The following is a 15,815-nucleotide window of genomic DNA, read 5'->3' as shown; positions in this document are numbered from 1 at the left end:
TACAACTTTAAATGTGTTCAGCATCTTTGAAGAATACATTTGATTATTTGATATTCTAAAATCTGAGAGGCAGGCTGTGCTCATTCCAGGTACCATTATGTATTAAATTACAATATTTACTGTTACCTGTTTTGTGATATCAAAAACCACGATGGCAGCTTGGGCTCCCCTGTAATACATTGGTGCTAAACTGTGGTAACGTTCCTGACCGGCAGTATCCCAAATCTCAAATTTCACTGTTGTGTCATCCAAACAGACAGACTGAGCAAGAAAGGCAGCTGCAAAATGAAAATTATATAGAGTGCAATTAATGTTATACAGTCAAATGAGCAATTCTTACAACTTGTTTATCCCTCTCACAAATTGTATTTTCCCCACAAGCTATCACTTCCCCTGAGAAACGTGGCGAAACACGAGTGAATAACTTGCAGGTTTTCAACAAAGTAACTGACGATATTCGTAAAGTTCCTGGCGATGTAGGTAAAGACATACAAGGAAAATGTGAGCGTGATTTTAGGTAACCTTGAAGAAATACAAAACATAGCTAAAGTTCTCAAAGGTAGTTGTTATGCACAAGATATTGGCATGTATATCGAGTCTGCAGCTTGTTTCGGGTATGCACCAGTGACCTCAGCTGGGGTAGAAAAAAGTTTTTCACAACTGAAGCATATTCTGTCTGATAGACGGCATAGTTTAACACCAGGGAATTTGAAAAAAATGCTCGTAATTATGCGCAACCAGGCAACTTTGGTCATTTAATATAGTTTACCTTTATATTATCATTTTTAACCATATTGTGGTGGTGGAAATACATGCCTTTTTTATCAATAAATGCCTTTTTTGTAATTTTATTATGACTATTTGCCTGCCTATTTTAGAGATTTGTAGCGCCTAAACATCCTGGCTCTAGACATGACACAGAGGGAGGTAAAAGAGGTGGAGGAGTTGCACTTCTAATCTGGGAGAACATCACTGCGGTACTCAGGGAGAATATACTGGACGGTTCGACTGCAATATGAGTAGAGCTCAAAAATAAGAAAGGTATAAATCACTCTTATAGGATTGTACTATAACCCCCCCCCCCCCCCCCCCCAATAGCCAGCGGGAGATAGAGGAACAGATACGTAGACAGATTACTGAAAGATACAAAAGCAACAGAGTTGTCATAGTGGGTGAATATCTGCCCCAATATTGACCAGTACCAACTTAGTTCAAAAGACTTAGAAGGGCAGAATTTGTTAGGTGTATCTAAGTGGGTTTCCTAATATGTGGATAGTTCAACTTGAGGAGGGACCATACTGGTCCTTGTGTTGGGAAATGAGCCTGGCCAGATGACTGGTCTGTTAATGGAAGAGTATATTGGGGATAGTGATACCAACTGGATGTGTTTTAATGTGTAGGAAGGAACTGCAGATGCTGGTTTACACCGAAAATAGACAAAATGCTGGAGTAACTTAGCAGGTCAGGCTGCATCTCTGGAGAAAGGGAATAGGTGACGTTTCGAATCGAGACCCTTCTTCAGAGTGCAAGGAAAATTAGAGGTATGAAAAGGTAGAGAACAAAATGATGTGCTGTATGCTATGACTGTTGGCTTGAAAGGTGATACCCATCACCCCACGCATACACCACATAATCCACCGACATTTTCATCAATAGTCAATAGTCTATCACCTCCAATGGGATCCTACCACTAGTGACATCTTCCCATCTCCACCCTGTCCACCTTCCTCAGAGACCGTTCCCTCCGTAACTCCGTGCTTCACTCATCCATTCCCACCCAAACCACCCCCCCCCCCCCCCCCCCCCCCCCCCCCCCCCCCCCAGGTACCATCCTCTGCAACCACAGGAGATGCAACACCTGTCCCTACACCTCCTTCCTCGACTCCATCGAGGAACCCCGACAGCCTTTTCAGGTGAGGTGTAGGTTAACTTGCATCTCTTCCAGCCTCATCTACTGTATCCACTGTTCTAGGTCTCCTGGTTGCCAAACACTAACTCCCCTTTCCATACTGATCTTTCTGTCCTGGGCCTCCTCCACTGTCAGAGAGGCCCAGAGCAAATTGGAGGAACAGCACCTCTTATATTACACTTGGGCAGCTGACAACACAGCGGTATGAACATTGACTTCTCTCATTTTAATGAACCCTTGTATTCTACATCTTTCTCCCATCCTAGTCGCCTGCTAGTTTCAATGTCGCCCTGCTTAGTTTCACTATTTTTACCCCTTCGTTATCATCTCTTCCACAGTCAACAATGGACGATTGTGGGCTCCACCTTTCCTTGATCATCCTTGCTGGCCTTGATTTGTTACCTTTCTTTTTTTTGTTCTCTGTACCTGATCATACCTCTAGTTTCCCTCTCCCCTGACTCAGTCTGAAGAAGGGTCTCCAATTCCTTTTCTCCAGAGATGCTGCCTGACCCGCTGAGTTACTCCAGCATTTTTGTCTATCTTCCGTGTGTTTTAAGATGGCTTTGAATCTGGGCCATGGGGGAAGGTACTAAATTGGAGTAAAAGTACAACGTTATTAAGCAGGATCTAGGGAGAATAAATGTTACTGGGCAAGCCCTGTCATGTGGGGATCGTTTAAAGGTCAGTTGAATTCAGGATCTGCATGATCCAGTAAGGAGAAGGGATAAGGATGTCAAGGTAAGGGAACCTTGAATGGCCAAAGTTGTAAATTTGGTCAAAAAAAGAAAATGTATGTAAGATTTAAGAAAATTAAATAAGACAGTGCCTCCGAGGAACTCAAGCCAAGTGGGAAGGAACTCAAGCAGGCTATCAGGAGGGCCTGAAATGGCTTTGGCGAGTGGGATTGAAGAAAATTCCAATGCTTTTCATACCTTATTTAAAAACAAAAGGATTAGCATGGTGGAGATAGGACCGCTCAAGGATAAAGGGGAACACAAGGGTAAAGGGGAACATATGTGGTTGGATTCAGAAAAAAGACGAGGTACTAAACAAATGTTTTCATCTGTATTCACCAAGGAAAAGGAGACCAAGTCTGAAGAAGGATTTCAACACGAAATGTCACCCATTCCTTCACTCCAGAGATGCTGCCTGACCCGCTGAGTTACTCCAGCATTTTGTGTCTACCCCAGAAGAACATGGGGATGAGAGTAGAGAATACTTAGTATAAGAAACTAACTGCAGATGCTGGTACAAATCGAAGGTATTTATTCACAAAATGCTGGAGTAACTCAGCAGGTCAGGCAGCATCTCGGGAGAGAAGGAATGGGTGACGTTTCGGGTCGAAACCCTTCTTCAGACTGAAGAAGGGTTTCGACCCGAAACGTCACCCATTCCTTCTCTCCCGAGATGCTACCTGACCTGCTGAGTTACTCCAGCATTTTGTGAATAAATACCTTCGTAGAGAATACTTATATGCATGGGCAGTTTGACAGCACCCGTAGTCAGGATCAAATGCGCATCTTTTTTAGTTTAGTTTAGTTTAGAGATACAGCGCGGAAACAGGCTCTTTCGGCCCACCAGGTCCGCACCGACCAGCAATCCCCGCACATTACCACTATTCTATACCCATTAAACAAGTTTTTTTACATTTACCAAGCCAATTAACCTGTACGTCTTTGGAGTGTGGGAGGAACCCGAAGATCTTGGAGAAAACCCACGCAGGTCACAGGGAGAACGTACAAACTCAGTACAGACAGCACCCATAGTCGGGATCGAACCCGGGTCTAAGGCGCTGCATTCGCTGTAAGGCAGCAACTCTACTGCTGGGCCACCGTGCTACCCTTAAGGCACCCTTATCTCTGCCCTGTAAGGCAGCAACTCTACCGCTGCGCCACTGTGCTACCCTTAAGGCACGCTTATCTCTGCCCTGCAAGGCAGCAACTCTACCACTGTGCCGCACACCATGGTGGTGGAAGATTGTTTTGCAGATTGGAGGCCTTTTCCAAATGATGCATGAAGGGATTAGTGCTGGACCATTGCCGTTTGTCATCAATATCAACGATTTGTATGACAATATACAAGGCATGATTAGTAAGTTTGCAGATGACACTAAAATAGTAGTATTGTAGATAGTGAAGACGGTTATCAAGAATTAAAGCAGGAACTTGATCAGCTGGGCAAGTAGGTCGAGGAATAATTCATGGAGTTTAATTCAGATAAATGTGAGGTGTTGCATGTTGGGAGAACCAACACAATAAACAGTAGGGCCCGAGGGAGTGTTGTAGAACAGAGAGATGCAGGAGGACAAGTACATTGTTCCCTGAAAGTGGCATCACAGTTAGATTGAGTGGTGAAGAGGCTTTTGGCATGCTGGTCTTCATCAGTCAGAGAACTGAATACAGAAGTTGAGACATTATATTATCGTTGTACAATATTTAGGTGAGGCCGTACTCAAGAGTATTGTGTGGGAATACTGAAGAAGGGTCTCAACCCGAAACGTCACCTATTCCTTTTCTTTAGAGATGCTGCGTGACCCATTTTGTGTCCATCTTAGAGTATTGTGTTCAGCTTTGGTCACTCTGCACCTTTCCAGTTTAATGGCATCTTTCCTATAGCAGAGAAGATTTATGAGGATTTGCCAGGACTCGAGGATCTGAGCTACAGGGAGAGATTGGGCAGGCTAGAACTTCATTCCTTGAGTGCAAGAGGCTGTGGGATGATCTTATAGAGGTGTATTAAACCATGAGGGGATGCACAGAGTTTTTTTCTCCCTGGGGTAGAGGAACCAAGAACTAGAGGGTATAGGTTTGTGATGAGAGGGGATCCTGAAGAGTAACTTTTTCCACACACATTTGTTCTCCGTGTAGGGAACAGGCTGCCAAAGGAAATTGTTATAGGGAGGTATAATAGCAACATTTAAAAGACATTTAGACTGCTACATGGATAGGAAAGATTTAGAGGGTTATGGCCCAAAACACAGGCAAAGGAACTTGGTTAGAGGGGCATTTTGGTCCGCATTGGAGAGTTGGGCCGAAGAGTCACTTTCTGTGCCATATGACTCTACGAATGCCTTCTTCACTACCTTACCCACCAGTATCATTTCTATCCACAGATGTTGCCTGACCTGCTGAATACTCCAGCAGTTTGTTTTAGATCACGTGGCATCTGTGCAGAGTTAATGTTGCAGCCGGATGACCTTACACTGGAAATGGCTAATTATGACAAAATTAGGACAAGCTGCATAACTCAAATTGTTGGATTTCAATCGAGTCCCGAGGGCTGTATCTTGCTTAGATAAAAGATGAGGCAATGTTCTTCAAGCTTACATTTGGGATCTGTTGGAACACATAGTGCCCTTCATAATGTTTGGGACAAAGACCCACCATTTATTTATTTGCCTCGGTACTCCACAATTTGAGATACATTTTTTTTAAATCACATGTGGTTAAAGTGCACACTGTCAGATTTTAATAAAGGCCATTTTTATACATTTTGGTTTCACCATGTAGAAATGACAGCAGTGTTTATACATCGTCCCCCCATTTCAGGGCACCATAATGTTTGGGACACAGCAATGTCATGTAAATGAAAGTAGTCATGTTTAGTATTTTGTTGCACATCCTTTGCATGCAATGACTGCTGGAAGACTGCGATTCATGGACATCACCAGTTGCTGGGTGTCTTCTCTGGTGATGCTCTGCCAGGCCTGTATTGCAGCCATCTTTAGCTTATGCTTGTTTTGGGGGCTGGTCCCCTTCAGTTTTCTCTTCAGCATATAAAAGGCATGCTCAATTGGGTTCAGATCAGGTGATTGACTTGGCCACTCAAGAATTGCCCATTTTTTAGCTTTGAAAAACTCCTTTGCAGCTTTAGCAGTATGTTTGGGATCATTGTCTTGCTGTAGAATGAACCGCCGGACAATGAGTTTTGAGACATTTGTTTGAACTAGAGCAGATAGGATGTGTCTATACACTTCAGAATTCATTATGCTACTACCATCAGCAGTTGTATCATCAATGAAGATAAGTGAGCCAGTACCTTCAGCAGCCATACATGCCCAGGCCATAACACGCCCACCACCGTGTTTCACAGATGAGCTGGTATGCTTTGGATCTTGGGCAGTTCCTTCTCTCCTCCATACTTTGCTCTTGCCATCACTCTGATATGTTAATCTTCATCTCATCTGTCCACAAAACCTTTTTTCCAGAACTGTGGTTGCTCTTTCAAGTATTTCTTGGCAAACTGTAACCTGGCCATCCTATTTTTGCAGCTAACCAGTGGTTTGCATCTTGCAGTGTGGCCTCTGTATTTCTGTTCATGAAGTCTTCTGTGGACAGTGATCATTGACAAATCCACACCTGACTCCTGAAGAGTGTTTCTGATCTGTCGGACAGGTGTTTGGGGATTTTTCTTTATTATTGAGAGAATTCTTCTGTCATCAGCTGTGGAGATCTACCTTAGCCTGCCAGTCCCTTTGCGATTAGTAAGCTCACCAGTGCTCTCATTCTTCTTAATGATGTTCCAAACAGTTGATTTTGGTAGGCCTAAGGTTTGGCTGATGTCTCGAACAGTTTTATTCTTCTCAATTTCATAATGGCTTCTTTGACTTTCATTGGCACAACTTTGGCCCTCATATTGATAAACAGCAATAAAATTTTCCAAAGGTGATAGAAAGACTGGAGGAAAGACTAGGTCCTGAGAGCTCTCTTGTACCTGCATTAAGGAGGAATTTAAACACACCCGAGTAATTACAAACACCTGTGAAGCCATGTGTCCCAAATATTATGGTGCCCTTAAATGGGGAGACTATGTATAAACACAGCTGTAATTTCTACATGGTGAAACCAAAATGTATAAAATTGGCCTTTAATAAAATCTGACAATGTGCACTTTAACCACATGTGATTTTTTTTCTATTACAAATCTCAAATTGTGGAGTACAGAGGCAAATAAATAAATGATGGGTCTTTGTCCCTAACATCATGGAGGGCACTGTAGTTCAAAGTGCTGCTGGAATTCTAGGGGTTCTACAGATATGTCAATAGCAAAAGGATAGTGAGGGATAAAATTGGTCCATTAGAGAGTCAGAGTGGACAGCTATGAGCTGAGCCGGAAGAAATGGGGGAGATATTAAACAATTTCTTTTCTTCGGTATTTACCGAGGAGAAGGATATTGAATTATGTGAGGTAAGCGAAACAAGTAGAGTAGTGATGGAAATTAGGAGGATTAAAGAAGAGGAGGTACGGACACTTTTGAAGAATATAAAAGTGGATAAGTCTCCAGGTCCTGATAGGATATTCCCTAGGACATTGAGGGAAGTTAGTGCAGAAATAGCAGGGGCTATGACGGAAATATTTCAAACGTCATTAGAAACGGGGATGGTGCCGGAAGATTGGCGCATTGCGCATGTTGTGCCTTTGTTTAAAAAAGGTTCTAAAAGTAAACCTAGCAATTATAGACCTATTAGTTTGACGTCTGTGGTGGGAAAATTAATGGAAAAGATACTTAGGGACAATATATATAATTATTTGGATAATCAAGGCCTGATTAGAAACAGTCAACATGGATTTGTGCCTGGAAGGTCATGTTTGACTAATCTTCTTGAATTTTTTGAAGAGGTTACCAGGGAAATTGATAAGGGCAAGGCTGTGGATGTTGTCTATATGGACTTCAGTAAGGCATTTGACAAGGTTCCACATGGAAGGTTGATTAAGAAGGTTAAATCGTTGGGTATTAATAGTGAGGTTGCAAGATGGATTCAACAATGGCTGAATGGGAGATACCAGAGGGTAACGGTTGACAATTGTATGTCAGGTTGGAGGCCAGTGTCTAGTGGAGTGCCCCAAGGATCTGTGTTGGGTCCACTGTTGTTTGTCATTTACATTAATGATCTGGATGATGGTGTGGCAAATTGGATTAGTAAATATGCAGATGATACTAAGATAGGTGGAGTAGTTGATAGTGAGGTAGATTTTCAAAGTCTACAGAGAGACTTGGGCCTTTTGGAAGGGTGGGCTGAAAGATGGCAGATGGAGTTTAATGCTGATAAGTGTGAGGTGCTGTATTTTGGTAGGACAAATCAAAATAGGACGTACAGGGTAAATGGTAGGGAATTGAGGAATGCAGTGGAACAGAGGGATCTGGGAATAACTGTGCATTGTTCCCTGAAGGTGGAATCTCATGTGGATAGGGTGGTGAAGAAGGCGTTTGGTATGCTTGCCTTTATAAATCAGAGCATCGAGTATAGAAGTTGGGATGTAATGTTGAAATTGTACAGGGCATTGGTGAGGCCGAATCTGGAGTATGGTGTGCAGTTCTGGTCGCCAAATTATAGGAAGGATGTCGACAAAATGGAGAGGGTACAGAGGAGATTTACTAGAATGTTGCCTGGGTTTCAGCACTTAGGCTACAGAGAGAGGTTGAACAGGTTGGGTCTTTATTCTTTGGAGCGTAGAAGGTTGAGGGGGGACTTGATAGAGGTTTTTAAAATTTTGAGAGGGACGGACAGAGTTGACGTGGGTAGGCTTTTCCCTTTGAGAGTGGGGAAGATTCCAACAAGGGGACATAGCTTCAGAATTGAGGGACAAAGGTTTAGGGGTAACATGAGGGGGAACTTCTTTACTCAGAGGGTTGTGGCTGTATGGAATGGGCTTCCGGTGGAAGTGGTGGAGGCTGGCTCGATTTTATTATTTAAGAGTAAATTGGATAGGTATATGGATAAGAGGGGATTAGAGGGTTATGGTCTGAGTGCAGGTAGATGAGACTAGGTCAGGGAGAATGGTCGGCGTGGACTGGTAGGGCCGGACAGGCCTGTTTCCATGCTGTAGTTGTTATATGTTATATGTTATATGTTAATTAAATAAGTAGTGACACGTAACTGAAGCATCAAAAGGAGGTGCTCTGCAAAGCAGTCACTCAATCTGTCTTTGATATGTACAAAGTACAGGAGAGCATATCATGTATGCTGAATACAATATACTAGGTTGGAGGAAGTGCAAGTGAGTGGCTGGAGCATTATCCATTCATCTAAATGAAGGCACTCTGAATCAATTTCCTGTTGTATGAGAGATTTGGGCACATGGGCGAGGGTGAAGCGACCAGTGGAAATGATCATTAACTGTGGATGTTTCAGTCAGGGTGCTTATGATTTACTTAGATAATCATTGTAGGAGCCATTTGTGTTCATTAGTTATTTTAGCATATTATATTATTTTGTATCCTGTTGTATTATTTTTGGACAGGGGGTTGTTGTGAGATGAATATTAGGCATACATATATGGGCATAATGGGCATATATGGACTGGGAGGAGCCAGGTGGAGCCAGAATTATGAGTATAATTGAGAATTCACTTACGTAATGCTTCAGGCACGATAGGAGCCTGCTAATTTATAGGTTCTTAGCAAGCCAATAACAAAAATTATACGATGGGAGATATACTAATCTGTTTGTATTACGACTTCAATAAACAACTAACTAAACTGAAAGGTCGTAAAGATCTCTCTGTTGTTTTGGGTCAAGAAATATTGCTCCACTCCTTCGTCATACGGTAAGCTTAAGGACTTTATTGAGAAGGACTAAGTTGCCGCTATGATCATACTTGGCTTCAAAGCAAACTCTACAAAATATGACCAGTGGAACAAAATGTCTCCGCATTGCAGATTTTACAGTGGCCAAGAACATTGTCAAGTGCCTGATTGCAGCTGTCTGCCAGTACCACTCATCTCATCCCAAGTCCAGTTCACCAGGAGAACCCCTGGACAATAAACTGATGTTTGACTAGCCATATTATAAAAATAACATTTTACAACAATAAAATTGCTATGGTACAACTCAGATGAAATAGTTATAACATACATCAAATAAAGTGTTATTCAAAAACTTACCACCAATCGTCGTTTCTTGGAATTCATCAAACTGTCCTTTGACAAAACGCAGAACTAAACTTGATTTACCCACTGCCATATCTCCCAGTAGAACCAGCTTGAACTGACAGATCTTTGTCTGGCCTAGGCCATTTGGTCTGGAGGCTCCTCTGCTTGCCATGATCCCTGATGTTTGTAATTTCCTGTTCCAGTTTCAGTGAGATTTCCACTGTTTAGTCATGCGAGAAGAAAACTGTTGTAAAAGTAGAAAATTCAAGATTCAAATACATCAAATCGTTACATTGAAACTCATGTTATGATATCATACAGTCACAGGGTAGGGTAATATTCAACTCCAACAAAATTAATGAAATAACCTTCTCAGGACCACAAATACACTGTCCTTCTCAGGAGCACAATTAGTATCAACACGATTTTTTTTTAAACATTACAACAATGTTAAAGCTGTTTTATTAATTCAGCATGATCAGTCTTAATTCTGGATGAAAGTGCAACTTTTTGGCATTGTTGAAAATTGTTGAGTTAAGAAGTTACTGCTGTAATATAATCACTCTCTTGTAGTAAGAAGCAAAAGTTTCATGATGAAACAAATAAAATTACAATAATACTTAAGTTCCTTAAATTTGTTAACTCATACTTTAAATCATTCTATAGACTAGGATTATTCAAACCTTGAATATATGACCCTAATGCAAATGTTCAGAATATAATACATCATTGCTGAACCCAAGAATAAATTCTTGATAAAGTTTGGCAAATTAATACACACCAATTTAGTTGGTAAACTAATCACCATATGACTCAAAAATAGAATAGAATGTACAAGAAAATTGTAAGCACGAGTTATTCCCATGTGATTAAATTAATTTAAATCAAAAATGGAACAAGAAGTTACTCAGCTTCAACTGCATTCAATACAAAAGGTATTCAAAAGGTATTCATCCATTCCTTCTCTCCCGAGATGCTGCCTGACCCGCTGAGTTACTCCAGCTGTTTTTGTCTACCACGCATTCTTAGAGTTTGGTATGACAACTGTTCTGTCCAAAGTGGCAAGAAATTGTAGAGAGATTTGAATGCAGCCCAGTCTTCATGCAAACCTGCACTTTCTCTGTCGCTATAACATTCTGCACTGTTTATTTTCTCAATTGCACTACCTGATGGACTCACCGATGATATGATTTACTAGAATAGTGTGCAAAACAAAGCTTTTCACTCTATCTCAGAGCACGTGACAACAATAATAAACTAAACTAAATCAAGCATTGCCGAGACTTAATAAAGGGTCTCAACCCAAAACGTCACCCATTCCTCATCTCCAGTGATGCTGCCCGTCCCACTGAGTTACTCCAGTATTTTGTGTCTACATTGATATTTACCATATTCCATCCTCTGTTACACCAATAGTTAGCTAGCAAATTCAGAGCATCCATATGACCTCCAAAACCAAATAGATGGTAGTGAACAATCGACAACTGTTAGAAATGTGTTTTGGAATCTATTTTTGGTCCAACTTCAGATCTGGAATTCATACTGTAAAACAGGTTGGTAATCAAATCATAAAAAATCTCGAAAATAATGTTGTATTTAAATACAACTTCTTGAACATTTATATTGTTTCAAAATGCTAATTTATCTAAAATGGCTAAGAGATCTTAATGTACATGATAATAAATCTCAACGACAAAGCTTGCTTTCCTCAATGTGTTTGCAGATGGTCAAAGGCACTGGTTATTCATGGTTAAACATTGCAAATACATGGCAATGCTTATATTCAAACCCGATCAAAGTATATGGATTCCTAGATACCAAACCCATTTATTGCTGGAAAAAGCATAAGAATAGGGAAACAAAAACACTGCAAAACTCCATTTCCAACACATTTGCCCAGTGAAGGAGAGGGGCTTTATAACAGTATAACAGAGCTTTATTTGTCATTCGGTACCGAAGTACCGAACGAAACTACATAGCAGTCATAGAAAAAAAGAACACAAGACACATAGCCCCAACACAAACGTCCATCACAGTGACTCCAAACACCCCCTCACTGTGATGGAGGCAACAAAACTTCCACTCTCTTCCCCACGCCCACGGACAGACAGCTCGTCCCCGACCGACCCGCACAGTCCCCGCAAGGGGATTGAAGTCCCCGCGGCCGAATCGCACCGGGCGCTGAAACGTCTCGCGGCCGAGCCGGGCGATGAAAGGCCCCGCGACCAAGCCTTGCGCAGCTAAGTCCCGTGGTCGAGCCGCACCAGCAATGTAAAGTCCCGCAGCCGAGCCGCACCGGGCGATGTTAAGTCCCGCAGCCGAGCCGCACCGGGCGATGTAAAGTCCCGTGGTCGAGCCGCACCAGCGATGTAAAGTCCCGCAGCCGAGCCGCACCGGGCGATGTTAAGTCCCGCAGCCGAGCCGCACCAGCGATGAAAAGTCCCGTGGTCGAGCCGCACCAGCGATGTAAAGTCCCGCGGCCGAGCCGCACCGGGCGATGTAAAGTCCCGCGGCCGAGCCGCACCGGGCACTGTTAAGTCTAGCGGCCAAGCCGCACCGGGCGATGTAAAGTCCAGCGGCCGAGCCGCACCGGGCGATGTTAGGCCCCGCAGCCGAGCCGCACCCCGCGCCGTGAGGAAGAGAAAAGTTTCCCCCACCCCCCCGCCACCCCCCACCCACACCACCAACCCCCACACATACACAACCAAAAAAAATTACAAAAACCATCCCAACACCGACACACAACAACAAAAAAAAAAAGGAAAAAAGACGAACAGACTGCTAGCGAGCCGCAGCCGTTAGGCGCCGCCACTTTAGAGATGTATCATTCATATTGCCCCAGAGCTGAACCATACAAATCTCGCTATTCGGGCAAATGCAACAAAGAAGCTGCTATAGTTGTACTCCCCAACCCTTCTAGCCCCCAACGTCCTTTTCCCTATCAACACAATTGTTTTATAATGTGATTTGCTACAACACGAGGTTCCAAGCCTATGAGACTCGCCATAACAGAAGTAGTTTCCCTGCAAGATTTTCAAATATAAAAGATCTTTTTCATAGCTTTAAGTTTATTTTTGCTACCGTAAGCTAGAAATACTAAAGACACCATGTTACATTGTTTAAGAGTATCATAACATCAGTGTCCACAAAAGGCATTGTTTGTCAATTTCAATGGCCATCCACAGTTAAAGTAGCAGATATGTTCTTTGAAACCATGGTGCCTGATTAATGCAACTTTTTTTTTCCATGACAGCTTTTTCCAAATTCATTTTAAATTAGGAAAGAAAACTGCAGAACTGCTGGTTAAAATCGAAGGTAGACACAAAATGCTGGAGCAACTTAGCGGGTCAGGCAGCATCCCTGGAGAGAAGGAATGGGTGACGTTTCAGGTCAAGACCCTTCTTCAGACTCTAGGTTTTTAAAGTAATTTTAAAGTAATTCTCCAGTTTCCAGAATCTACACATAGTGTTCCCTAATTCATAAGATTGACACAAAATGCTGGAGTAACTCAGCGGGACAGGCAGCAACTCTGGATAGAAGGAATGGGTGACATTTCGGGTTGAGACCCTTCTTCAGACATTTTGTGTCTATCTTTGGTATAAACCAGCATCTGCAGTTTCTTCCTGCACATCCCTAATTCATAAACTGCACTACGATCCAATTAGCATTATGGAAAAATGTTAAAGCATAACATATCCTTTGGATGGGCAAATTTCATTGTCGGGCATGAATCTACAACCACCATTGAACTAACTAACTCATTCCACCGTACAAAACAAAAATGCATAATACGCCGTTTTATACCTAGCTGAAGCTTACCTAGCACTCAATGTGCTGGTACAGATCAAAACTTTAGAAGAGCATGCAAGTCAAACAACAAACAAGAACAGACAGAACCCAGGACGCTGTTCAAATTTCAAGTAAAATATTGCGTAATTTTCAGAATATTTTACATGAAACATCAGCTCAGGATTTTATAAGCAACAAATCCAATTAAATACATTTGTTACCTCCACCCTTCACACCAAAAATGTTTCCCCCCTTAAAGTGGCTAACACAGCAAAAACAACAAGTGATCTTTGTGTGCAATAAAGTTATATATATAACTTATAATAATATACGATCAGAAAATAAACAAGGGAAGAATCAAGATATGGGTGATTTCAAACAAGAAAAAAATGAAATAAGGGGGAAAAAAAGGAAAGAAGGGGGAAAAATAACCTAATTTCAAATTGACTATTGCTTCACAAATTGCAGGAAAACACATTTCCAAATTTAAATTTCCAAATGTATTGGTCATCATTATTTATCATGCTATTGAAAATGGTGTTTGTGTTTTGAATAACAACAATTTTGAGAATCTAGCTTAATGAAGATTAAGTTAAGTAGGGATAGGACATGGACAGTAATTGTTGGGCCATTACGTAATGCTGTTGATCAGAGACACTGTGGGGTTCAAGTCCACAATTTCCTGAAATTGGCATACAAGTGGATATCGTGAAGAAAAGGCACGCTTGCATAAGGGTAAGGGCATACAATAAAAGTGGGGAAATTACATTGCAACTTTACAAAATACTGGATAGACTGCACTTGAAATATTATGCACAGTTCTGATTGCCATGCTATAGGAAGGAAGCAATGTGCTGCAGAGAATGTCGAGGAGATCACCAGGGTGTTGCCTGAATTGGAGGGCTTTTGTTATGGGTGGAGACTGGACTTGTTTTTCCTGCAGCAAGAGTCCGTGATAGAGGTTTATGAAATTATAAGAGGTACAGATAGGGCAGTTACAACCCCCCCCCCCCCCCCCCCCCCCACAAGTAGGGGTATCATAAAGAAGAGGACATAGGTTGAAGGTGACAGGAAAGAGTTTTAAAGGGGATTTGAGGGGAACTTTTTTTTATATAGCAGTTGGTATTCAAAACTCATTGTCAAAAGTGACAGTGAAATCAGATAAAGCCAGTAGGTTTAAGATGGGCAAAAAGATTGACATGGATGTGGGCCCATGTCTGTTCTGTATAACTCTATGATTGTATATAATCATAAATATTAAAACACACGATTAAGAGCAACGATGAAGTGCTAACTCGCAGTAATTCATAAGCAGGGGCTGATTATTATTATTTTGTTTGTCAATAATAATTTTTAATCATTTAAAAAAACTTTATACAAGAGGTGCATCAATGTCCTGCCTCTGTAATCACATCACACCACTGGCACATCCCACAAACAAGTGCATTAGTGAAAGCTCCACAATTAGCACTTTGAAAGTCAATTGCAGCATCCTTTAAGCAAAATGAATTAAAACTTGTATTATGATTGTCAATTTGTGATCAGTACAGTGTTTTATTGGTGGAAATGTTATAACATTTCCAGATGGGCCTTGGAGTTTTGTTTACTTGATATACAGTGAAAATATTTTAAAAAGCGTCCTCTAATCAAGCTGCTGGCTAATTTGAACATTAACAAAGAATATTGTTTTATTCAGCACTTTCAGGGACATAATTTCAGTTTAGGTATGAAATTATTTGCTAGAAACATAGAAAATAGGTGCAGGAGTAAGCCATTCAGCCCTTCGAACCAGCACCGCCATTTCAATATGATCATGGCTGATCATCCAAAATCAGTACCCCTTTCCTGCTTTCTCCCCATATCCCTTGATTCCGTTAGCCCGACGAGCTAAATCTAACTCTCTCTTGAAAACATCCAGAGAATTGGCCTCCACTGCCTTCTGTGGCAGAGAATTCCACAGATTCACAACTCTCTGGGTGAAAACATTTTTCCTCATCTCAGTCCGAAATGACCTACCCCTTATTCTTAAACTGTGACCCCTGATTCTGGACTCCCCCAACATTGGGAACATTTTTCCTGCATCTAGCCTGTCCAATCCTTTAAGAATTTTCTGTTTCTATAAGATCCCCTCTCATCCTTTTATATTCCAGTGAATATAAGCCCAGTCGATCCATTCTTCTTCTTAACATTTTCTCAAGAGATCAATACAGAAAGTATTTTTCAATTTAATATATTCAAAATATA

General features: G+C 41.6%; 1 protein-coding gene across 2 annotated transcripts in view; it reads right to left on the bottom strand.

The window, feature by feature from the left end:
• Window positions 1–15,815, bottom strand: part of rab5b (RAB5B, member RAS oncogene family) — a 59,815-nt gene that overhangs the window by 12,951 nt on the left and 31,049 nt on the right. For both annotated transcript variants that reach the window (XM_078404286.1, XM_078404285.1), the window contains exons 2-3: window positions 9,795–10,026; window positions 127–278 (exon numbers count right to left, since the gene is read on the bottom strand). In XM_078404286.1, coding sequence (XP_078260412.1) covers window positions 127–278; window positions 9,795–9,954 — 312 coding nt within the window. In that variant the 5' untranslated portion in view covers window positions 9,955–10,026. The remainder of the gene's footprint in view (window positions 1–126; window positions 279–9,794; window positions 10,027–15,815) is intronic.

The sequence above is a fragment of the Rhinoraja longicauda genome, chromosome 8, assembly GCF_053455715.1.
Source record: "Rhinoraja longicauda isolate Sanriku21f chromosome 8, sRhiLon1.1, whole genome shotgun sequence".
In the NCBI taxonomy this organism is placed as follows: Eukaryota; Metazoa; Chordata; class Chondrichthyes; order Rajiformes; family Arhynchobatidae; genus Rhinoraja; species Rhinoraja longicauda.
Note: the sequence above shows the minus strand (reverse complement) of the source record. Positions and strands in the feature narration are given on the sequence as shown.